At 38.0% G+C, this 18,554-nt stretch overlaps 1 protein-coding gene across 1 annotated transcript in view; it reads left to right on the top strand.

Moving 5' to 3' along the window:
* The window catches only part of LOC103471386 (neuronal acetylcholine receptor subunit alpha-7-like), a 33,204-nt gene extending 17,784 nt beyond the window's left edge, over positions 1-15,420 (top strand). The window contains exons 5-9 of the mRNA XM_008420351.2: positions 7,400-7,647; positions 10,056-10,250; positions 10,752-10,838; positions 11,944-12,053; positions 12,146-15,420. Of these exons, the coding sequence (XP_008418573.1) occupies positions 7,400-7,647; positions 10,056-10,250; positions 10,752-10,838; positions 11,944-12,053; positions 12,146-12,748 (1,243 nt within the window). The 3' untranslated portion in view covers positions 12,749-15,420. The remainder of the gene's footprint in view (positions 1-7,399; positions 7,648-10,055; positions 10,251-10,751; positions 10,839-11,943; positions 12,054-12,145) is intronic.
* The last annotated feature ends 3,134 nt before the right edge of the window (positions 15,421-18,554 follow it).

The raw sequence follows: 18,554 nt of genomic DNA, 5'->3' as shown, positions 1-18,554 counted from the left end.
AGGAAGGAAGGAAGGAAGGAAGGAAGGAAGGAAGGAAGGAAGGAAGGAAGGAAGGAAGGAAGGAAGGAAGGAAAGAAGGAAGGAATATGCTTATTGTTATTAATGATGCTGAGTTTTCCCTTCACTTTGAGATTCTGATCATGTTGGTGCTTTTCGTCAGGTGAGGTCATTTTCCTCCAAAAGAGCTAATGGTATTTCCCACACAGCGTATGCCTAGGAGGAAATGAAGCGTTTGGCAATTAGCTGAGTGGAAATTGTATGACTAAAGATGATTCAACTTGAAGAAGCCATTTGAAGCTGAAAGAGAGTTCACTGCAGGTGGTCCTAATTGATGTTGCTGAGTGAATGAAAGATGCCTTAGATTAGTCTCTCCATGTCTGCATCTCCCCCAAACAAACACACTTCTACATGCACATCACATGGAAAAACACAAAGGTTGGGGAGTATTAACCCACATTTAAAAGCAAAGCTTTTAGACCTATGAGGATTACCTACCATAATCTCTCTGCTTACACCCCTCTCTTGTCCCATCCCTGCCTTTCACCATGAGCCTTCACTTTCCCACTCTGCCCATCCTCCTTCGCCATCTCTCTTTTCATCACAATCTATTTTTGTCTCTCTCCTTCTCTCTTTCATGAATCACCCCCTCGCTATAAATCACTCTATTCAATCCGCGTTTTGCGCCATATTTTATTCTTTCTGACCTTTATAAATCATTTCATCTAACTGAGCCTATCAAAGTGTCAGCATTTTACTGTTGCTCTCCTCTTGTGGTCAACCTTTCTTGTTTCACAGATGGCTTCTGTTGTGTTGTTACTCTGCTAACTTCTTGGATGTGAAAAGAACAAATCAAACTTCAGGAAATGTTGACCTTCTCAGTAAATGGCAGCAGATATTTTTTTTTATGTTGCTCATAATCATTACAGCGAGTTTAATTAAGTTAAACTTTTATATAAGTATGTAAAGATGTCTCAAGTATAACATCCTGGGTGCTTTTTGCTCATGACACAGTCTAGATATGAAAGGTGATAATCATAATGTTGACCAGGGACAACTGGTTGCCGTGTGTTTATGTAATGCCTGTAAGCAGCTTACTGTCATCGTGACTCACCTATTGATTGATTTAACCCCTTAACTGCATATGTGTTTGTCAGTCCAGATAAATAATTTTAGTTCATTCAGTCTTGGATTTGCCAAACGTTTTTAGTTTCGCATTTGGAAAATATGACCTCATCCCACAGGCACAGTTTCAGTTTGACTCTGAAGGTTCTAGTACTGGTTTTGGCCAAACCTCTTGGCCCAAATGGTTGCTTGGAACTGAGACTACAGGCAGACATTTAGTTTACAGTCATGCCAGCGAGGTCACAGCTTCCCATTAGTAGAAAATGAAAGTTTTTTTTTGTTTTCAGCATTTATATGGGCTGTTGATGAAGGCTCACTGTAAACTCTTCTCACACTTAAAATCTGATTGTACACATAAACAGAAATGTGGAAGAAGCTTTTTGCATGGAACAAATTAATTACCTGCTCCTTGTATACAAATGAATTATAACGCAATTACGGGAGGTAATAACACACCACACATCATTACACAGTGAATGCAACTAATAACAAGGAGTGTGACTGTGTTGAACAACAGACAGATGTACTTGTTGTTAGGCTGCTCAGATGAGAACTCGCAATCAGTTTACTCATTGATCCGCTTTTAATTTGAAATTAATGATGTTCATAGAGCTCAGTTTGGAGATCAATTCAGGAAGTGCATTTAAAGTGATTACAATGTGTGATGATGTTTTGAACTAGTGAGAGCATACCCACACACTATGCTCTCATTAATATTAGCAAAGCTAAAATTACACATTTTGCCCATACGTAGCAAAACTATTTACTATACAGAAAACTGTTAAAGGCGAAGAAAGGTTAAAAATGCCGTCCCGAGTGGGGATTTTTCCATCTTATTGATGTGTTCCAGTATTTAAGATTGCAGAGATGTAGAACTTTAAGATGTAGGACTCTGTAAAAATGTGCTTTCTAACTAATTGGTGCAGAAAATTGGTTGAAAACTGATCTATTAGCTCTGTTTTCAAGTTTGTTTGTGTAATAGCTTTCAGTGGAAATGGGCCTACACCTGAAAACGGGTCCTTTATTTACCAGTCAGGTTATTGACATAAAAAAAAMCCCACAGAACCATAACTGTCAGTAGATAGCGGTACTAAATTGAAAACAACTCAAAATTATCCAAATAGTTTGGATGTACAGTATATTCTATTTCTTCCTTTTCTTCTTTCAGAAACCTTAGTCATACTCTATGTGTTATTTGCCTGAAATTTTGATGCAAGTGTTATTGCCAGCTAGTGCCAAGGCATCACAATATTATTGTTTACATAAATGCAAACTTGTGACTGTAAAGTTCTGAAGTCATGGGTACTTGTGAATAATCTTTAAGCTTTATAACATTCAGGGGTGCCTAAGTCCAGCTCTCGAGAGCTACTGTCTTACAACATAGAGTTAGATGCATCTCTGCTCCAACAATCCTGAATCAAATATCTAAATTTTCTCAAGGCACAGAATGAATGCTGATAACGAGCAGTTCATTTGATTCAGGTTTGTTGGAGATCTAAAAATTGAAGAATGGCAGGACTGGACTTTTGCACTCATGCTTTACATTGTACTGTATTTACAAAAAGTAAGCATTTTAATTTAATTAGGCAAACCCCAGACAAAGGAATTTTACTTTAGCTTATTCAGTACAACTTTAGAATCGATCCCAATAAAGACCCAATAAAGGCCTTTTGTTTTAGTTAAAAGCAGAACGAGATGGAAATAATGTTTTTGATTCATTTTTGCCTATTTTGTCCTGACGTGACAGCTGTGTTGTTATGAGTAACACAATGATGTTTAATGCAAGGAAGGTTCTAACGCATTTATGGAGTCATGCATTTACCATTCACACTGTGTCCATGTACCGCCTGGAGAAATCATATGGCTAATCACCACGAGTCTATACATACTGCCTGGGGAAAATATGTTGTTAATCACCATGTTTGCATCTTTTCTGCTTTACGATTATCAAACAGGATGTTCCAGTTCAGTAATTACTGTGTATCTGATGCCAGAATGACTCAGTTTGACAAGTAGAATGGAAGATATTTCGTTTTTCTTTCCCGACTGAGTGATGCAAATGTGATATTATAATACAGATTTGAGCAGCCTACATTTTGAGATCCAGTTATGAATTAAGAAAAAGGTTCCTCTGGGTTTTATTGGCAACTACATTCAACTACAACTTCAACTACATTTAATAGATCTAACAGTGAACCCTACATTGGCTCCTGATGTCCGGGAGTCCATGCTTGGACTTTTATTTTTGAATGCCCGTGTGTGTCAGGAGTAAATGCTTGCATACAAAGTACAGTATATGCTTCTAAAACAGTCATGCAAGCTGCTCATGTCCTTTTCCAATGTCAGTGGTCAATGGTTTCACTTGACTGGAGATCGATGAGGCACATGAAGGACGTTGAGCTCCGGTAGAGCATATAGATTATTTCTGTTCAGGTGATAGAAAGGTTTGGCAAAAGGCTCACAAATTTTTAAGGTAGCTATTTCAATTTGTTTTCTTTTATCAAAAAACGCTTGTTGTTGGTCAGGAATGTGCTTTTTATAGCACCAAAAAGAAGAATTGAGTTTATGCCTGACTATATAATCAGGCTGTTGTCGCCACAGTTGTTGCTCTGTTGCCTCGACGTAAGGAGGTCCTGGGTTTGAATCTTGCCTTCAGCTTTTTCTGCATGAAGTTTGCATGGATGGATGAATGGCTGTATCTAAAAGCTTTGCAGTACACACAAGAAGTTGTGATACATACACAAGTTGCTGCTCATGTTTTAGTCATAGCATGAGCACTCCTAATGGGGATTTCCGTAAGAAAAGAGTGGGTCATTTACTTTTACAGATCTTTACCCTGACTAATCATTATTTTCCCTTCCTGCTCTTTCTCTGTGATTCTAAGATAAAACTAAGCCGTTCAGCTCTACGGATCTGTATCTACAGGATTAAATATTTCCTACTTTAAGTTGGGAACATTTTTCTCATTGTCTATGCAGTTTGTTCTTGCAGCTAGTGAACTTTGCCACCGTAAGGCTGTCAGACAGAATGCCTCACATCATGTTTCCCAGAGGGCCGTTTAGTTTTTGAGTTATGTATGGATGGATGGTTCTGACAAAACCGCAGCCTTGAGTTGGAGGCACTGACCTCAAGGTGCTCTCAGCTATGAAAAACCGGAAGCTCCCAGGAAGAAATAAAACCCTCTTTTTTGTCTTTTTTTCCCCCATTTTTAATAAAAAAAAACTGAAAACATTTTCAAAAGATAAATAACATTAATGAGAAAAGAACTGCCACAGATTTTTTCAAACAGATACAACATTAAATAAGAAAGTAAATTTTAGTATGTATTAYTATAATAGAAATTATGTAAAATAAATTAGCTTGGTAATCTGCTCCACGTCTAAAGTTTTTAAACTCTGTAAACAAATATTTTAGTAATCGAGTGTTCTATCGATTATTCTTATGATTCATTGAGTAATCGGATTAAAAAATGTACCAAAATAAAATATTGATAAATCCTGCATAACAGCAGTATCACTATCGGATATCAACATTGGACCAATTTTTCATATTCGAGCATCCATAACAGTTACTTTTATATAGTTTATAAAATTAACCTGTAACAATGTAACATGTTAGCTTTGAGATGCATTTTTTGACATAGCAATTTATTAGCATACCAATATATGCATCCCCTGTGAGTTCATATCAATAGGGGAAATAGACAGGGCATGCAGATATCTGCAGGTTCATAAATTGCTTTGTCAAAATGCATCCCCTGCTAACATGGAGAAATAGAGTTTAGGGTGAAATAACTTTTTCTACATAATAACACTTATTCTCTGAGCTACTGGTATAAGTTTCATACCAGTAGGACAATGTTTGGGGGAAATAGACAGGGCATGCAGATATTGGGAGGCTAATAATTTGTTTTGCCAAAAAATTCACCCTCCTGCTAACCTGAAGAAATAAAGAGTTAAGAGGGATTTCACCTTTGCTACATAATCTTACTTGTTCTATGAGCTACTGGTATAAGTTTCACATCAATAGGACAATAGACAGGGGATGCAGATATTGACAAGCTCAGAAATTAAAATGCTTCCCCTCCTATGTTAACAGACTGGATAATTAAGGGTGATATGAAATTTTGTACATAATGGACCTCTGTTTTGTCAAACGTTAATCTATTACGGTGTTAAAAGAAACCCACCGTTCTAGGGCTTACATGGTTAAGAAATATGCTAGAAGGGTAACTTTTAAAGATATTCGTAACATTATCATTCTTATAGGTCCCTCAAAAAACGATACAAACCCAAACATTATTATCAATCAATAAAATCCTTGAAAACTTGAAAATTGGATGTTATGCTACTAACACTTAGCTTTCATCAACAACTCAGGCGGAAGTGAGAGCGCTGCGCAGCACAAATAATACCCGGTTGGACATGGTGCGCCAAATAATAAAACATAAATTAACGAAGTTTCAAGCCAGATAGATTTTCCTTGAGGAGTTTTAATAATCGAGATACTTGAATCATTTGAGGAATCATTACAGCTTAATATACACACATATACAAACCCACATATATATGATAAAATAAGCTTAGAAAGCTCATTTTAAAATCTATTAATACTACTGTTGTTATTATAATTATTCTTAACTGGTCAATAATGCAAAGCCGTCTTTATACTGAATTAAGACTCTTTATGGTCGTCTCTGTAAAACCATCTGAGCCACATTGGATCACAGAAATGTTGGAAAGTGTGTATTCAATTGAAAAGGCTGTTATGAATTTACCTTTCTGGCTTTCCAGACATCCTACCGTGTGTGTGTGTGTGTGGGCGTGTGTGTGCATGTGCGTGCGTGCATGTGTGTGCATGTGCGTGTGTGTGTGGATAGCAGCGAGTGCTGAGTGAGTGAGAGAGGAGTTTGGTGACTCATGTCCCACAGTGCAGGATACCATCACTACCACCATTGTCACTGTGGATCAGCGTCTGGTTCCCTCTTCCTCCACACTGAGGTTTTCACAGTGCTCTTTCTCCAGTGAGTGTGTCTGTGGGGGGTTTTGGGCTCCCCACTCTCTCAGGGATATCACTTGTCCATTTGCATTTCTAACACCTGTTATGTGTACATTGCAAAAAAAAGCACTTTATGTCGAAACCCAAGGGTCTTGAACGGAAATAAAAAATCTCTAAAATTAAAATATTGCGTAAAAGTTCAATGTTTCAAGCCAGTCATCTGAGAAACTGAAATTGCCATTTTATATTGTTTCCGCATGAGAATCACACTAACTGCAGTCTCTTTATGAACACAAGATGTCACTGCAGATAAAAAAGATGCCTCTAATGGCAAGAGAAGCAGAGTTTAGACAAATAGTATCAGATTTGAATGTCTTCATACAGCCATTGGCAAATATGCAGCAGTTTTTAATGATAGTATCCAAATCAATATTGTTACTAATTTTGAATAACCTTGTTTACCTTTTACTGCCTTAATATAGACATTTGACCTTCTTATTTTGCCCATTCAAAGCATACTTTATTCATATTATTTTTAAAAGTTGCTTGATAGGGAATTAACAGTGAGTTGGAATATTTATTTTCAGCATAGTAGTACACCCAAATATATGAAAAATAGTAATATAGAACAAAATACTCCAGCACTGCTTTTTTTCCCCTGGTGACATTATTGTCTTAAAGTAGAAATGTGATGTAATTTTTACATATTTTCAAGTTTTTTCTAGTCTGTGGACTGTGAAGTTCAGAGTTTTTCTTTGGTTCTTCAGGGTTCAAACTCTCACCGGCAACAGCAGAACAACTCATTAAAGCTAAATTAGAGTTTAACCAGAGTCCCAGAGCAGAGGGAATCTGAAGGCTTTTCTCCAATGCGACTGCATAACCCAGACTGTTTACTTGCTAATTTAATACCAATACAATTTAGTCGCTGTTCTGGTAAATAATTTATTTTGGCTCATGTTTTAAAATTATGCAAATGAGACCAGATCAGTTTTAACCCTTTACTGTTTCAGCAGCTCTTTGGGGAAATTTTTTGTATCTGGTTTTGCTGATTTGGTTACAGTGGATTTCATTGAACAAATAATGACATTTTTGTTTAATCTGAACAAAAATTACTTTGGAGTTTTCAAATATCTGTCCTAAAGCACAAAAAAACTAAATAAATTTATTATTTATAACGGATGACTGGCACATCTTGTTTTTGCAGGGTTAAATATGTTGAACTTCACCTTGAACATCAGCTAACAGGAAATTTACAAAGGTTCCTTCTGTCCTTTCTCAGTGCGGATGAGCGCTTTGATGCCACATTTCACACCAATGTCCTGGTGAATGCTTCTGGTCACTGTCAGTACATTCCCCCGGGCATCTTGAAGAGCACTTGTTACATCGATGTGCGTTGGTTCCCCTTTGACGTGCAGAAGTGTGACTTAAAATTCGGCTCATGGACTCACAACGGCTGGCTACTGGACCTGCAGATGCTCGATGTGGACACATCCACTTACATACCCAACGGAGAGTGGGACCTCGTGGGTAAGTGGGCATCGATGTTTGCTACATCGCTGGAGCTGAGCAGTGGGGAGAGATAATTTTAAAGATTGTCTAAACTCTTACACGGGCCAAAGCCTTGAATAAAAATCAACACAGATCAAAATGCAACGTGAGACTTCAAAAAGAATAAATGTAGATCAGCCCCTCTGCACAGTCACAATCTGTAAATTAGAATATGCATTCCAGCGAGGATCGTTTTCAGCTTAAAAGTATGTTTTGAAAATAACAACCTTCATGCTGATATAAACATATTTATGATCAGGCTTATATTTCTGTATTAAAAATGTTTTTTGATATAAGTAGCCTAACCATAAATGTTGCTATCATAACTAACAGATATGATAATATCTGTGTGTAATTACATAATGTGTTTCCCTACTGCCTACTGAAATAAAAGTAACATATAAAATCAAATTTATTGCATCTGATTGAATAATTCTGTAACTTAAAATAAAGGAATGGGTCTTTAAAAATTTGGAACTGAAACACATTTGAGGCTGCACAGTGGCGCAGTTGGTAGAGCTGTTGCCTTGCAGCAAGATGGTTCTGGGTTCGATTCCCAGCCTGGGGTCTTTCTGCATGGAGTTTGCATGTTCTCCTTGTGCATGTGTGGGTTTTCTCCGGGTACTCTGGTTTCCTCCCACAGTCCAAAAACATGACTGTCAGGTTAATTGGCCTCCCTAGGTGTGAGAGTGTGTGTGCATGGTTGTTTGTCCTGTGTGTCTCTGTGTTGCCCTGCGACAGACTGGCGACCTGTACAGGGTGTACCCCGCCTCTCGCCCGGAACATTAGCTGGAGATGGGCACCAGCAACCCTCCCGACCCCACTGAGGGACAAGGGTGAAAGAAAATGGATGGATGGATGGATGAAACACATTTGGTACACCCCTTCTTTAAATCATGAAACTGTGAAGTGCTTCATTATAGCCTCACTGCTCAGGAAGAACAACAAACTCCTTCCATCACATACTTAAGAGGAGGAAAAACAGCATCACGTTCTCAATATGTAATCTAAAGGAAGGAGAAATGGTTGGAGATTTGGACACTTTCCAAAGTGTCCATGCTTGGAAAAGTGTGGGTTGTGGAAAGCCATTTTATTCAAAATCAAAATAACACATATCTAGTATTCATCACAAAAATGTGTTAGTGCTGGGTTTTTTTGTTTGACAAACAATGAATATGACCGGAATTATAAAACCCTCCATGCTGTTTTTTTTCCACCCTGGACAATTCAGAAGATGATCCTTGTGTCAAGACCCCCTGTTGTAACAATTAGCGGGAAATGGGTGTCAGACAGGGGCAGATGGTATGCAATGGGATTTTGTGACACTCAGGCAGGCATGTAGCAACACCATATGTGAGCTCTGCACTGCCCATCTCAAGAGTTTGCATTGAAGGTGAGAGAGTTCTTCCATCAAAAATGAAATGGTTCAGCCACTTCTTTTTTTCTCTCTCTATAACTTTTTAATACAAAGTTGAAATAAGGACAAGGTGAAGCTTACATCACTGACAGACTCAGAGTTCTTCACTTGAAAGTTTTCAGGGTCAAGGAAATAAGATTCAGCTCAGTGATCTGAGGGAGGGGTTTCTCATATTGACCATAAATTATACATAGCCACTTCTGATACTGAGATACTGGAAACGCTCATTTTGAGTCTTTCCCACTAAAGCATGGTGTTGCTGATGCCTCTAATTAACACGTAGTTTGAGTTGCTTTCTCTGACGAGACTAAACATCAAATTTTTAGTTTCAGACTGTTTGTGCACCGATTAGGACAGCAATGATTCAGAAGATTCCTTTCACCAGCCAATATCTCAGTGTGTCCTTAAAAATTATCCGATTAAGGTCAGAATTTGTATGAAGGGTTGTTATTTATGTATAGGAATATAACATTCTCTCTGGGTAGACATCCATTATTACATCAATAATAACCTTAAGGTGTAGGTAAATAGAAAGGATTAACTCCTGGTGGAAAATGCTGGATAGCAGGCGGATAATTGGCATTTAAACCTTCAGACTGTTGGTTCAATCCCCAACAACAGACCTACTAAAATACACGTTCTCTGCCTGCTTTTTAATTTAATCCAAACTCTCGTGTTTTCTCACATGTACCAAAGTCATGTATGTTGAGGTTAACGGTTTGCTGCACTTTCATATATGTTTGTTATATATTTTTTTCCACCAATTTAAACTGGTACATTACACTAAACACAATGGTACTGCAAAAGTGACAAGTTATGCATTTCAGTTTAGTTCTCCGTTTCAAAGTTTCTGCTGGTCTTTCTAGCACATTTAGATTCAATTTTTATTTATTTCAAAATGTTTGACCTAAATGACTTTACCACAGCTGTAAAAGACACCGTTACCTCTGTGGATGTGCTTCTCCCACAGGTGTGCCAGCCAAGCGTAATGAGCTGTATTACGAGTGCTGTAAGGAGCCCTATCCTGATGTGACCTTCACAGTCACCATGCGCCGCAGGACTCTTTATTACGGACTAAACCTGCTCATTCCCTGTGTGCTGATCTCTGGCTTGGCTTTACTGGTCTTCCTGTTGCCAGCAGATTCTGGAGAAAAGATTTCTCTGGGTGAGAGGAGATTACTGGAAGCACAAATGAACCATATTTTAGATGCGGTGAACATATCAGATAATGTTTATGTTGGAGCATTTGGCAGACATTTTTATCCAAAGCAACTTACAAATGAAGACTTACCACTTTGCTTGTCCAGTGTAAACATTGTGAACATATGTTCAACAGAAAGTCATAAACGAATAGTACAACTACTACTACTACTACTAATAATAATAATAATAGCTACTGTTATTATTATAAGTAATGGTGGTCATTTCACAGTAAAATCCTCTCTGAAAATCATCAGCATAAACATCATGTTAGTGTTTCTGGGGTTTTTTAAGCAACCTTGGGCACATCAAGTAGCCACAAACTGACAAATGACTGTTGTCATGAAAATCGATTGCATTAATATGTAATTACAGGAAGACTTTCACACACCAGCGACCCCGATCACATATTCAGCTGCTGTGATCTTGTTCTCTTCCCTTGTGTCTCTCTGTCTTTGTCACACAGGCATCACTGTGCTGCTTTCGCTCACTGTCTTCATGCTTCTGGTAGCAGAGATTATGCCCGCCACATCTGATTCTGTACCGCTTATCGGTGGGTTTCATTTTATGTCTGCTTGTGCATACAGTGTTTTTACATCTGTGTAAATACAGAATGGAAAGAATCAAGCAAAATTTAAGGAAAGAGACTTTTTTTTGACTTTGGTATTTTTGGTATATTTCTGTAGTTCTGTCCAAAGCTTTTAAACTATTCACCTCTTCATTATACTTTGTTTCAACGTAGCAATAATTTTAATGTAAGCATGAGCTCTTTTCACAAATTTCAGTCTGGTACTTGACATTTTGTTGTGCAGTTCTGCTTCTTATCATTCTTACCTCTTATTCTTAGAGGTAAGAATAGGAAGTTGTAGTCAAAAAACAAATATGTAAAGCAGACAAACAGTTTTTGAAAGTCATAGGTGTGACTGATAGGTGTGACTGACTCAGGATGTTCTTGAGGACCTAGCTTTTAGTTGATCATATCTTAAATGTCAAATTTACAGTCAATATATCTTGGGAGTCTCCTTTTGGGTCAAAAGAAGAAAAAAATGCACCTCATGCATCCAATATTTGTTGTTGTCACCGATGGAAACAGCATGACCTTTGCATAACATTTATTTAGTTTACTAAATAAACTAAATAATTTACTAAAGTAAAGGTTGGCCTGAAACCTAAATTTAAGCCTAGATGAAATAATTATCATGGACAGGTCTGTTTTTAATTCAGGACTGCTGCCCAAGTACATAATGCCCTTGGGTTCTGGCATAAAACTCTGCACTTCTTTTTTGGCTCAGAAAATACACAATTGGCTACAGTAAAATGCTTAAGTCTAGGCTGACAAATGCATTCAAGCAATGCTGTGGCTAGAGTTATGTCCATCTTTTATCTATAGTGTAAAATTTCACCTTAATTTTTGTTTAAGGTGCACCGTAACGTCAGCACCAAATTCAGTAATTAATTTAGTGGAGTAAATCTATTCAGCCGTCTGGTATCAAGATCTGCAAAAGCCTCTTTTAAAATATAACATTTAACTCGTGTGTTGAAGAATAAAGTATCTGAAGTCTCCAGAGTGGTACGTCACAAGAACCAGAATTGGGAAAAACTTTACTATACTGTACAGTTTGCAGTAAAACTTATAGAACTATTTTTCTACCCAACAGCTCAGTACTTTGCCAGCACAATGATGATTGTGGGAATGTCTGTGGTGGTGACTGTCATAGTCCTTCAGTTTCATCATCACGACCCTCATGGGGGCAAGATGCCCAAGTGGGTGAGTGAGTGGAGCAAACCATATCTGCTAAATCATGCACTAGGATATCAATGACATAAAAAAAAATGCTGATACTGTCTGTCTCTTCTCAGGTTCGTGTGGTTCTGTTGAACTGGTGCGCCTGGTTCCTCCGCATGAAACAACCTGGTGATGAGCGCAAGAGGCCACAGTACAAGTATCGCCACACCTCCCAGCATCACTCCAGCACCAGCTCCATTGAGATGGGCACAATGCCAAGCCTCACGGTGCCTCTGTCACAGGCGTCATGCCCACCCTGCACAACAGGCACTTCCAATGGTTCCATGAGTCTCTACTTTGGGAGTTACCATCCCATGGAGAGTCCACACTGCCCACCTTCCAGTGACTCAGGAGTCACGTTGGGCGGACGCACTCATGGCTCTCTGGGTGACGAGGCTGAGCCGCCGGGGGGAGTTTGTGGTGTTGGAAGTCTTGGGATGGGAGTTGGCATCCCCCCACCGGAGATCGTGCGCATCTTGGAGGAGGTGTCGTACATTGCACAGAGGTTTCGGGACCAGGACGAAGCTGAGGCAATCTGCAGCGAGTGGAAGTTTGCAGCTGCCGTAGTGGACCGACTGTGTCTGGTGGCCTTCTCTCTCTTCTCCATCATTTGCACTTTCACCATCCTGATGTCAGCTCCTAACTTCATTGAGGCCGTTTCCAAGGACTTCACATAACCGGCTGCTGAAAGACAGAGAAGGAAGGAGGTGTAAATAATCAGACTTTAAAGGGAGATTTGGAAAGGAAATCAAAGACAGTGAGAAATGTATTCCCTGACCCACCTACTTGGCAGCCATTTGTTTTGAGATGGGCTTGTAGTGTTTCATTAGAAAAATAATATTTTCTTCAGCAACTTTGTAAATAAATCATGTCATAATAAGCAACTGTTAAATAATGTAAACACTTAAACATATGAGAAGATATAAACAAAATACAATCCTGTTATTAAAAACTTAGTATGTACGTAAGATTAAGACATAAAATTCAGCTGTTTGCAAATGATGTAAATCTTAAATGCAATGTTGATACACGGAAAAATTATTTTTAGGCATTTTTTGCTTTCTCAATTTTAATATTATCAACAACTTACAGAAATATGGCAGTGGCTTCAAACAAATTGAAGCTATTGCTTCAGTTTATTGATATATTGCCCTGCTGATCAGATGAATTGACATTCCTACTCCCTCTTTAAAACTTAGGCAAGCAATCATGTGTCTATATCAGAGGATTCAGAGTGGAATGATGGTCAGATTTTTACCAGGCTACCACAGGATAGAAAAGAAGACCAAAGACTTTGACTGGAAACAAAGGAAACTATCAGATCACTGTGAATGTTGTATGGTTTTAATTTGGGTTATCAAATAGCTGTTGACTTTTCCACTTTGTGTTTTGCATCAGACTTTGCTCCCGCAACAAGCAATGCCAAAACATAGATACTATATCATAAGACCACTTTGACAATGTTTATTAATAATTCAAATGTTTGGCCATAACACAGGATGCACAAACATTTGTGTTAAATCTAGTAAAGTTATGCAATTGTTTCCCAGTGTAATGTATCATAACAAGTGAGCACATTAGTGTGACTGTGGCTCAGTGGTAGAGCAGTCATCTTCTAATCGAAAGGTTGCATGTTTGATTTCAGATTCCTCTTGTCATAATGCTGATGTGCAAAGTACTTAACCCTAAGTTGCCTCCTGATCCATGTATTGGTGTATAACTGTGTGAGTATGAATCAGTGAATGTGTCTGTACTCTATATATATTTGTGTGCTTGACTTGAAAGGCACAATATAAAATCAGTCAATTCACCAAGTTTTTAATTTAACCACTGAAACTAACTGTGATTATGCATTTTCATAAATAAATAGCGGAATCTAATAATTTCACTTTAGAATGATAATTGTGTTCAAATCAAATATCATAGCTGTGCGGAAAAAAAGCATCTATAAGAACAATTAAATTATTGAAAGAATCCATAACGACGATCTTAATCCAGTTTGGTTGATAAATTTGGCTTAAAAAGATATCCAATGGGAAACGGTCTTAAAACACACATGGTATTAAACAACATACTGGTATCTAATGGGACTCTATTGACTTTTAAAGTTAAAGTCCTAAGTATCAATTTTTTTTTCTGCAAATAGGAATAATTAAAAGTCTCACAACGGACGAAGAACAGCAAAATGCATCCAGGGCCTTCACATTTATTGGCACCCATGGTGAATTATTATGTGTAAAAAGCCTTAGATAAATTAATCTATTATGATACGATGAGTTCTAAGTAATGTTCCCAGTTAATTTTAACCCTAGCTTAGCTTAACAATCCCTACATTTTTATGTTTGTGTTGGTCGTATAGAAAAAGCTTTTTCTGACCCCAAACAATCTGTTAGCACATACAGCAGATATGACGGTATGACGGTTGCAGTGTGGTTGACAACATAAATGTATCTCTTTGCTGCAGCACTGAGCTGTGGATTTTTTATTTTTTTTACTTCCCTCATCATCCTACTCATTGTGCATGGAGGCAAGATAAATATGCCTCGTTATCCAGCGTCGTGGCCAGTGGCTAAAAGAAATGACCGTCTGTCATGTCGTATCGAGAGAGGCAGAAAGTCATGGATTAATAATGAGAAGTTTYTAGAARTTCAAATTAACAGAAAAAGTAACTTGTGAATATAAAAATGTGTCACTTACATTTAATTTCAAAGGGTTTAGGACTGCTGGACAATCATGGATGTAGACAATTGTAGGCAATTTCTTAAACTAATTAGAGCTTGTATTTTTCTACATTTTTCAACGTGAGATTAGGCTACGGGAATTAAAAAAAAAAAAATTTATTTGTTTTTTACACATTTTTAACGGGGTGCCAATAAATGTAGCTCTCAGGGTTTCAGAGTAATTTTTAYAATTGCTTAGCAGAGCAGTGTGCAATTATCCCTTTCAATGCTTCTCTGAGTGTGATTTATCTGTAACTTTATGATATGGGGACACACATGACTTACCAAGCCTTCTAAATGGTCTCTGGACATRAAGAGTAATCTAACTTTTGAACATTAAATAAAACAGACAGTATAGCTTAGGGCTTAACAGTAGACAGAAAACGTACCACTCTCTTATTGCACCATATATTGTACATATAAAAAAAAAACTTTCTGGAGTTTAAATGATTTATCTGTTTTGCAAATTCAGCTGAGAAAGTAAAAAATGAGTGAAGTTTGTAAATGTGCTTGCATCCATCTCCACCCTGTAGTTTCAGTTGTGGTTGCGATCCTTGTTCTGTTCATCTCTGTCATTCTAACCATGCATTCGTCACTGTGRCAATAAAGGGTATTTATTCTGTCTATAACAGGCTCTGGGTGAATGTGTCCTACATATACAATATGATGAATACTAATACATAAAAAGAGACGATAGATGGATTGCTCCCCTTCTGCAAGTATTAAAGTGCATGTCATCGTTGTAWTTAAAGTAGTATTAATGGTAAGAACTTTGCTAGTAACATGAGACGATTTTAGCCAAGATTCAGAGACATGCTGATTGCGACAGAGTGCCACGCCGAAAGAAACTGGATGGTTTCATCACTGACAAAAGAGAATTTGGAAGAGAAGAAGAAATTTGACAACTACTCTGCAGTCAGAAAAGTGCAATAGTGGCTCAGGAAAGGAAGAGGTAAAGTAGGACAAAACAACTAAACAAAAACCAAAAGAACATTAATATAGGCCATCATTTTCTCCTGTTTTGTTCTAATAAATATGATTTGATTTGGTTTTTTACATAACCAAGAAAAACATCTTTGCAACAGTGGATGAGCCTCTATCAGCAAGACACAGACTTCAGGCAATACAATGTCTAATTCTTTTTTACAAGCCAAAAACATTTTCTGGAGCACCAACCATGTTCTTGTAAACATAGCCCATTCCCTCATGACACTGTAATCTTCACCAAACTAATTCAAATACAACTGAAATCTAGACATCAATTGCAAAGGTTAGAGATACAACATTCGGTATAGCTTGAAATTGTTTTACAAAAAAAAAAAAAATTGTTAATAAATATCTTTTTGTTTAGTAACAGCTTCTGCTTTTGGTCACACAACATGTAGAGAAATAGTCCAAATTGCTCTAGTTAAGTTACGGGACTTCCTCTTTTCCCACATAAAGGTTTGTCTCCACATCTGAAATATGGATATGAAAAACAACATCCCCCGTATTAGTACTACCCCAGCCACATACATACTCTACAAGCAAAACAAATGAGGAGAATCCCTGTCTTGCATAAACAAGTATCAAAAACAATTAACCTTTGGTACTGTTTATTCAGAGAAATACTTTAAAGACACATGTTTCTGCACACTTACAATTACAAAGGGTTGATTTGCATTTCTGTTATGCAAAATACCAAGAAATAATGCAAGAGTTGACACAGAAACTTCTCAAGTCCATTAAAATCCAATTATGCAAGCGTTGGCCATTAWGAGGAACAACTTGCTGAACCTCGTTGCTGCAGAGTGGACAGAACAACTGCACCATATTGAGGAGAGGATAGATGGGCCATTGTTACATTTTGGGTTCCAGGTTACAACCTCCTTTCCTCAGTAAGATTATTGAAGACGGGTTGTGGGTTTTCATGGCATGAGAATGACGTCAAACATTTCCAGAGCAACTTAAAAGTGGCTCCATAAGAAGCATTACAGACTTCTTCATTCTTTGTTAGTGGGGAAACATGAAAAACCAGTGTTGTATCAAATACTTATTTTTTCCCACCGTACATCATTAAAAATACTTGCTGTTGTTGGTTGAATAAATCACTGACACAAACAAAAAAGTAGACACGAGTATCACCAGACATATTGTAGCATTCATTTAAAAACTCCCAGCAGAAAACAAGGACTCATGCTACTTGGTACGGCTGCTTAAAACTCTCCAACCAAGAGACCGTTAAAGAAATTGTCTCACCTGATGATGAAGTCATGGCTGTGTTTGTTTTTTTCAGTTCTATCTCATTAGGAAATGGAGACACACGGTACTGAGTTTAAATCGAAGTGTCAGAGTGCCTTATGTTTAAAGGTTAATGAAAAGTACTTTTGCACTGCCAACAGAGCCATTTTCACACACTAACCATGCACAGTAGCGTTTTGAGTGACACCAGATTTTATTTGGCAAACTGCTGAGCTCAGCACACAGATTAAATATTCCTTCCAGTGGCTCAAAACGTTAGAAACCAAAACAAACATTACCTTGTTAAAGCAATTCCGATTGAAATATTGCTTGTGAAGGTTCATGATTGATGTAGGTGAACTCTGCTTGCTTACATGCAAACCATGTAGGTAGATGCTTGAAGTTGCAGGAGGAAACAAGGAAAAGGCAAGAAAGTATCGAAATCTGTTTCAAAGTTCAAAATGAAGCTCCAAATAGCATTGACCACTGTCTGCAGAACTGCTGACCCTGCGTTATTTTCAAAGGTAAAATAAAGCTCTCGGTTCGTATCTGTTTGTGAGTGGCAGATATTCTATTGGAGACCGAAACTGCATGTGCTTATTGTCAGTTAAATCTTATTGCATTCCCAAAACAGAGATGCTGCATGTCACCTGAGGTCATTACAACCTCTCTTGCTCCCACTTCACGTTTTCTCATTCCAACCCCAATCAGTCCAGCAGCCTGACTATTCTCTGAGGGTGGAGAGAAGAAACAACCCTGAAAGGTGCTCTGGCCACCTGTCTGCTCTGAAAGAAAACAGAAAAGTTAACAACTTTCTGTCCTCATTCTATCCTTTTGTCACTTTTGCTTTTAGAATYGTAAACGTTTTACACCAATACGTCGAAAAGTATTTCAGTRACAGCCCAGAATTTGGGTTAGTGCAAATTCTTTAAATGTCCATGTGACACAAATCACATCATAAATAATAATGCATTATTGTGTGTGTACGCGTGTGCGTGTGTGTGGGTGTGTGTGTGTATAAAGCATACTTGTCCTACAATAATTTATTTAATTCCAATCTCATGGGCAAGACAAAAGCACTGGCATGCCAGCTTTCTATTAAACATCTAAATGAGTCCGAGATGCTTGGGAAAAAGTGCTGTGGCCAGGTGAGAGCAAGATTGAACCCTTTGTCTTCACCCACCATGCTTGCTGGAGGAGGAATGCTGATTGTGACCTGAAGAATTAAAGAAACATGGACCTTACCAAGCTCCGCCCAGAAACGCCCCTCGAAAGTCCCACCTGACTTCATGTCTCACATTAACCTCCTCGCAGAGCTTAGGTTCTATGGGATTTTTCGTTTCGACTGACTCTGCAGAGTATTTCTGAGTCRATTAGTTTAGCATTTCTGCYGGATTTTCACAAAATATCAGCCACGACAATGGACAAGGGAACCAACAAGTTCATGTCATCTTTTTTGGACGACATCAAGATGTTTTAGCCACGCGATGCCTCTAACATTGTGCGAGTTGCAGCTAAATGCTACCAGTCGATGAGGAAAGCA

This window comes from Poecilia reticulata, linkage group LG10 (assembly GCF_000633615.1).
Source record: "Poecilia reticulata strain Guanapo linkage group LG10, Guppy_female_1.0+MT, whole genome shotgun sequence".
In the NCBI taxonomy this organism is placed as follows: domain Eukaryota; kingdom Metazoa; phylum Chordata; class Actinopteri; order Cyprinodontiformes; family Poeciliidae; genus Poecilia; species Poecilia reticulata.
Note: the sequence above shows the minus strand (reverse complement) of the source record. Positions and strands in the feature narration are given on the sequence as shown.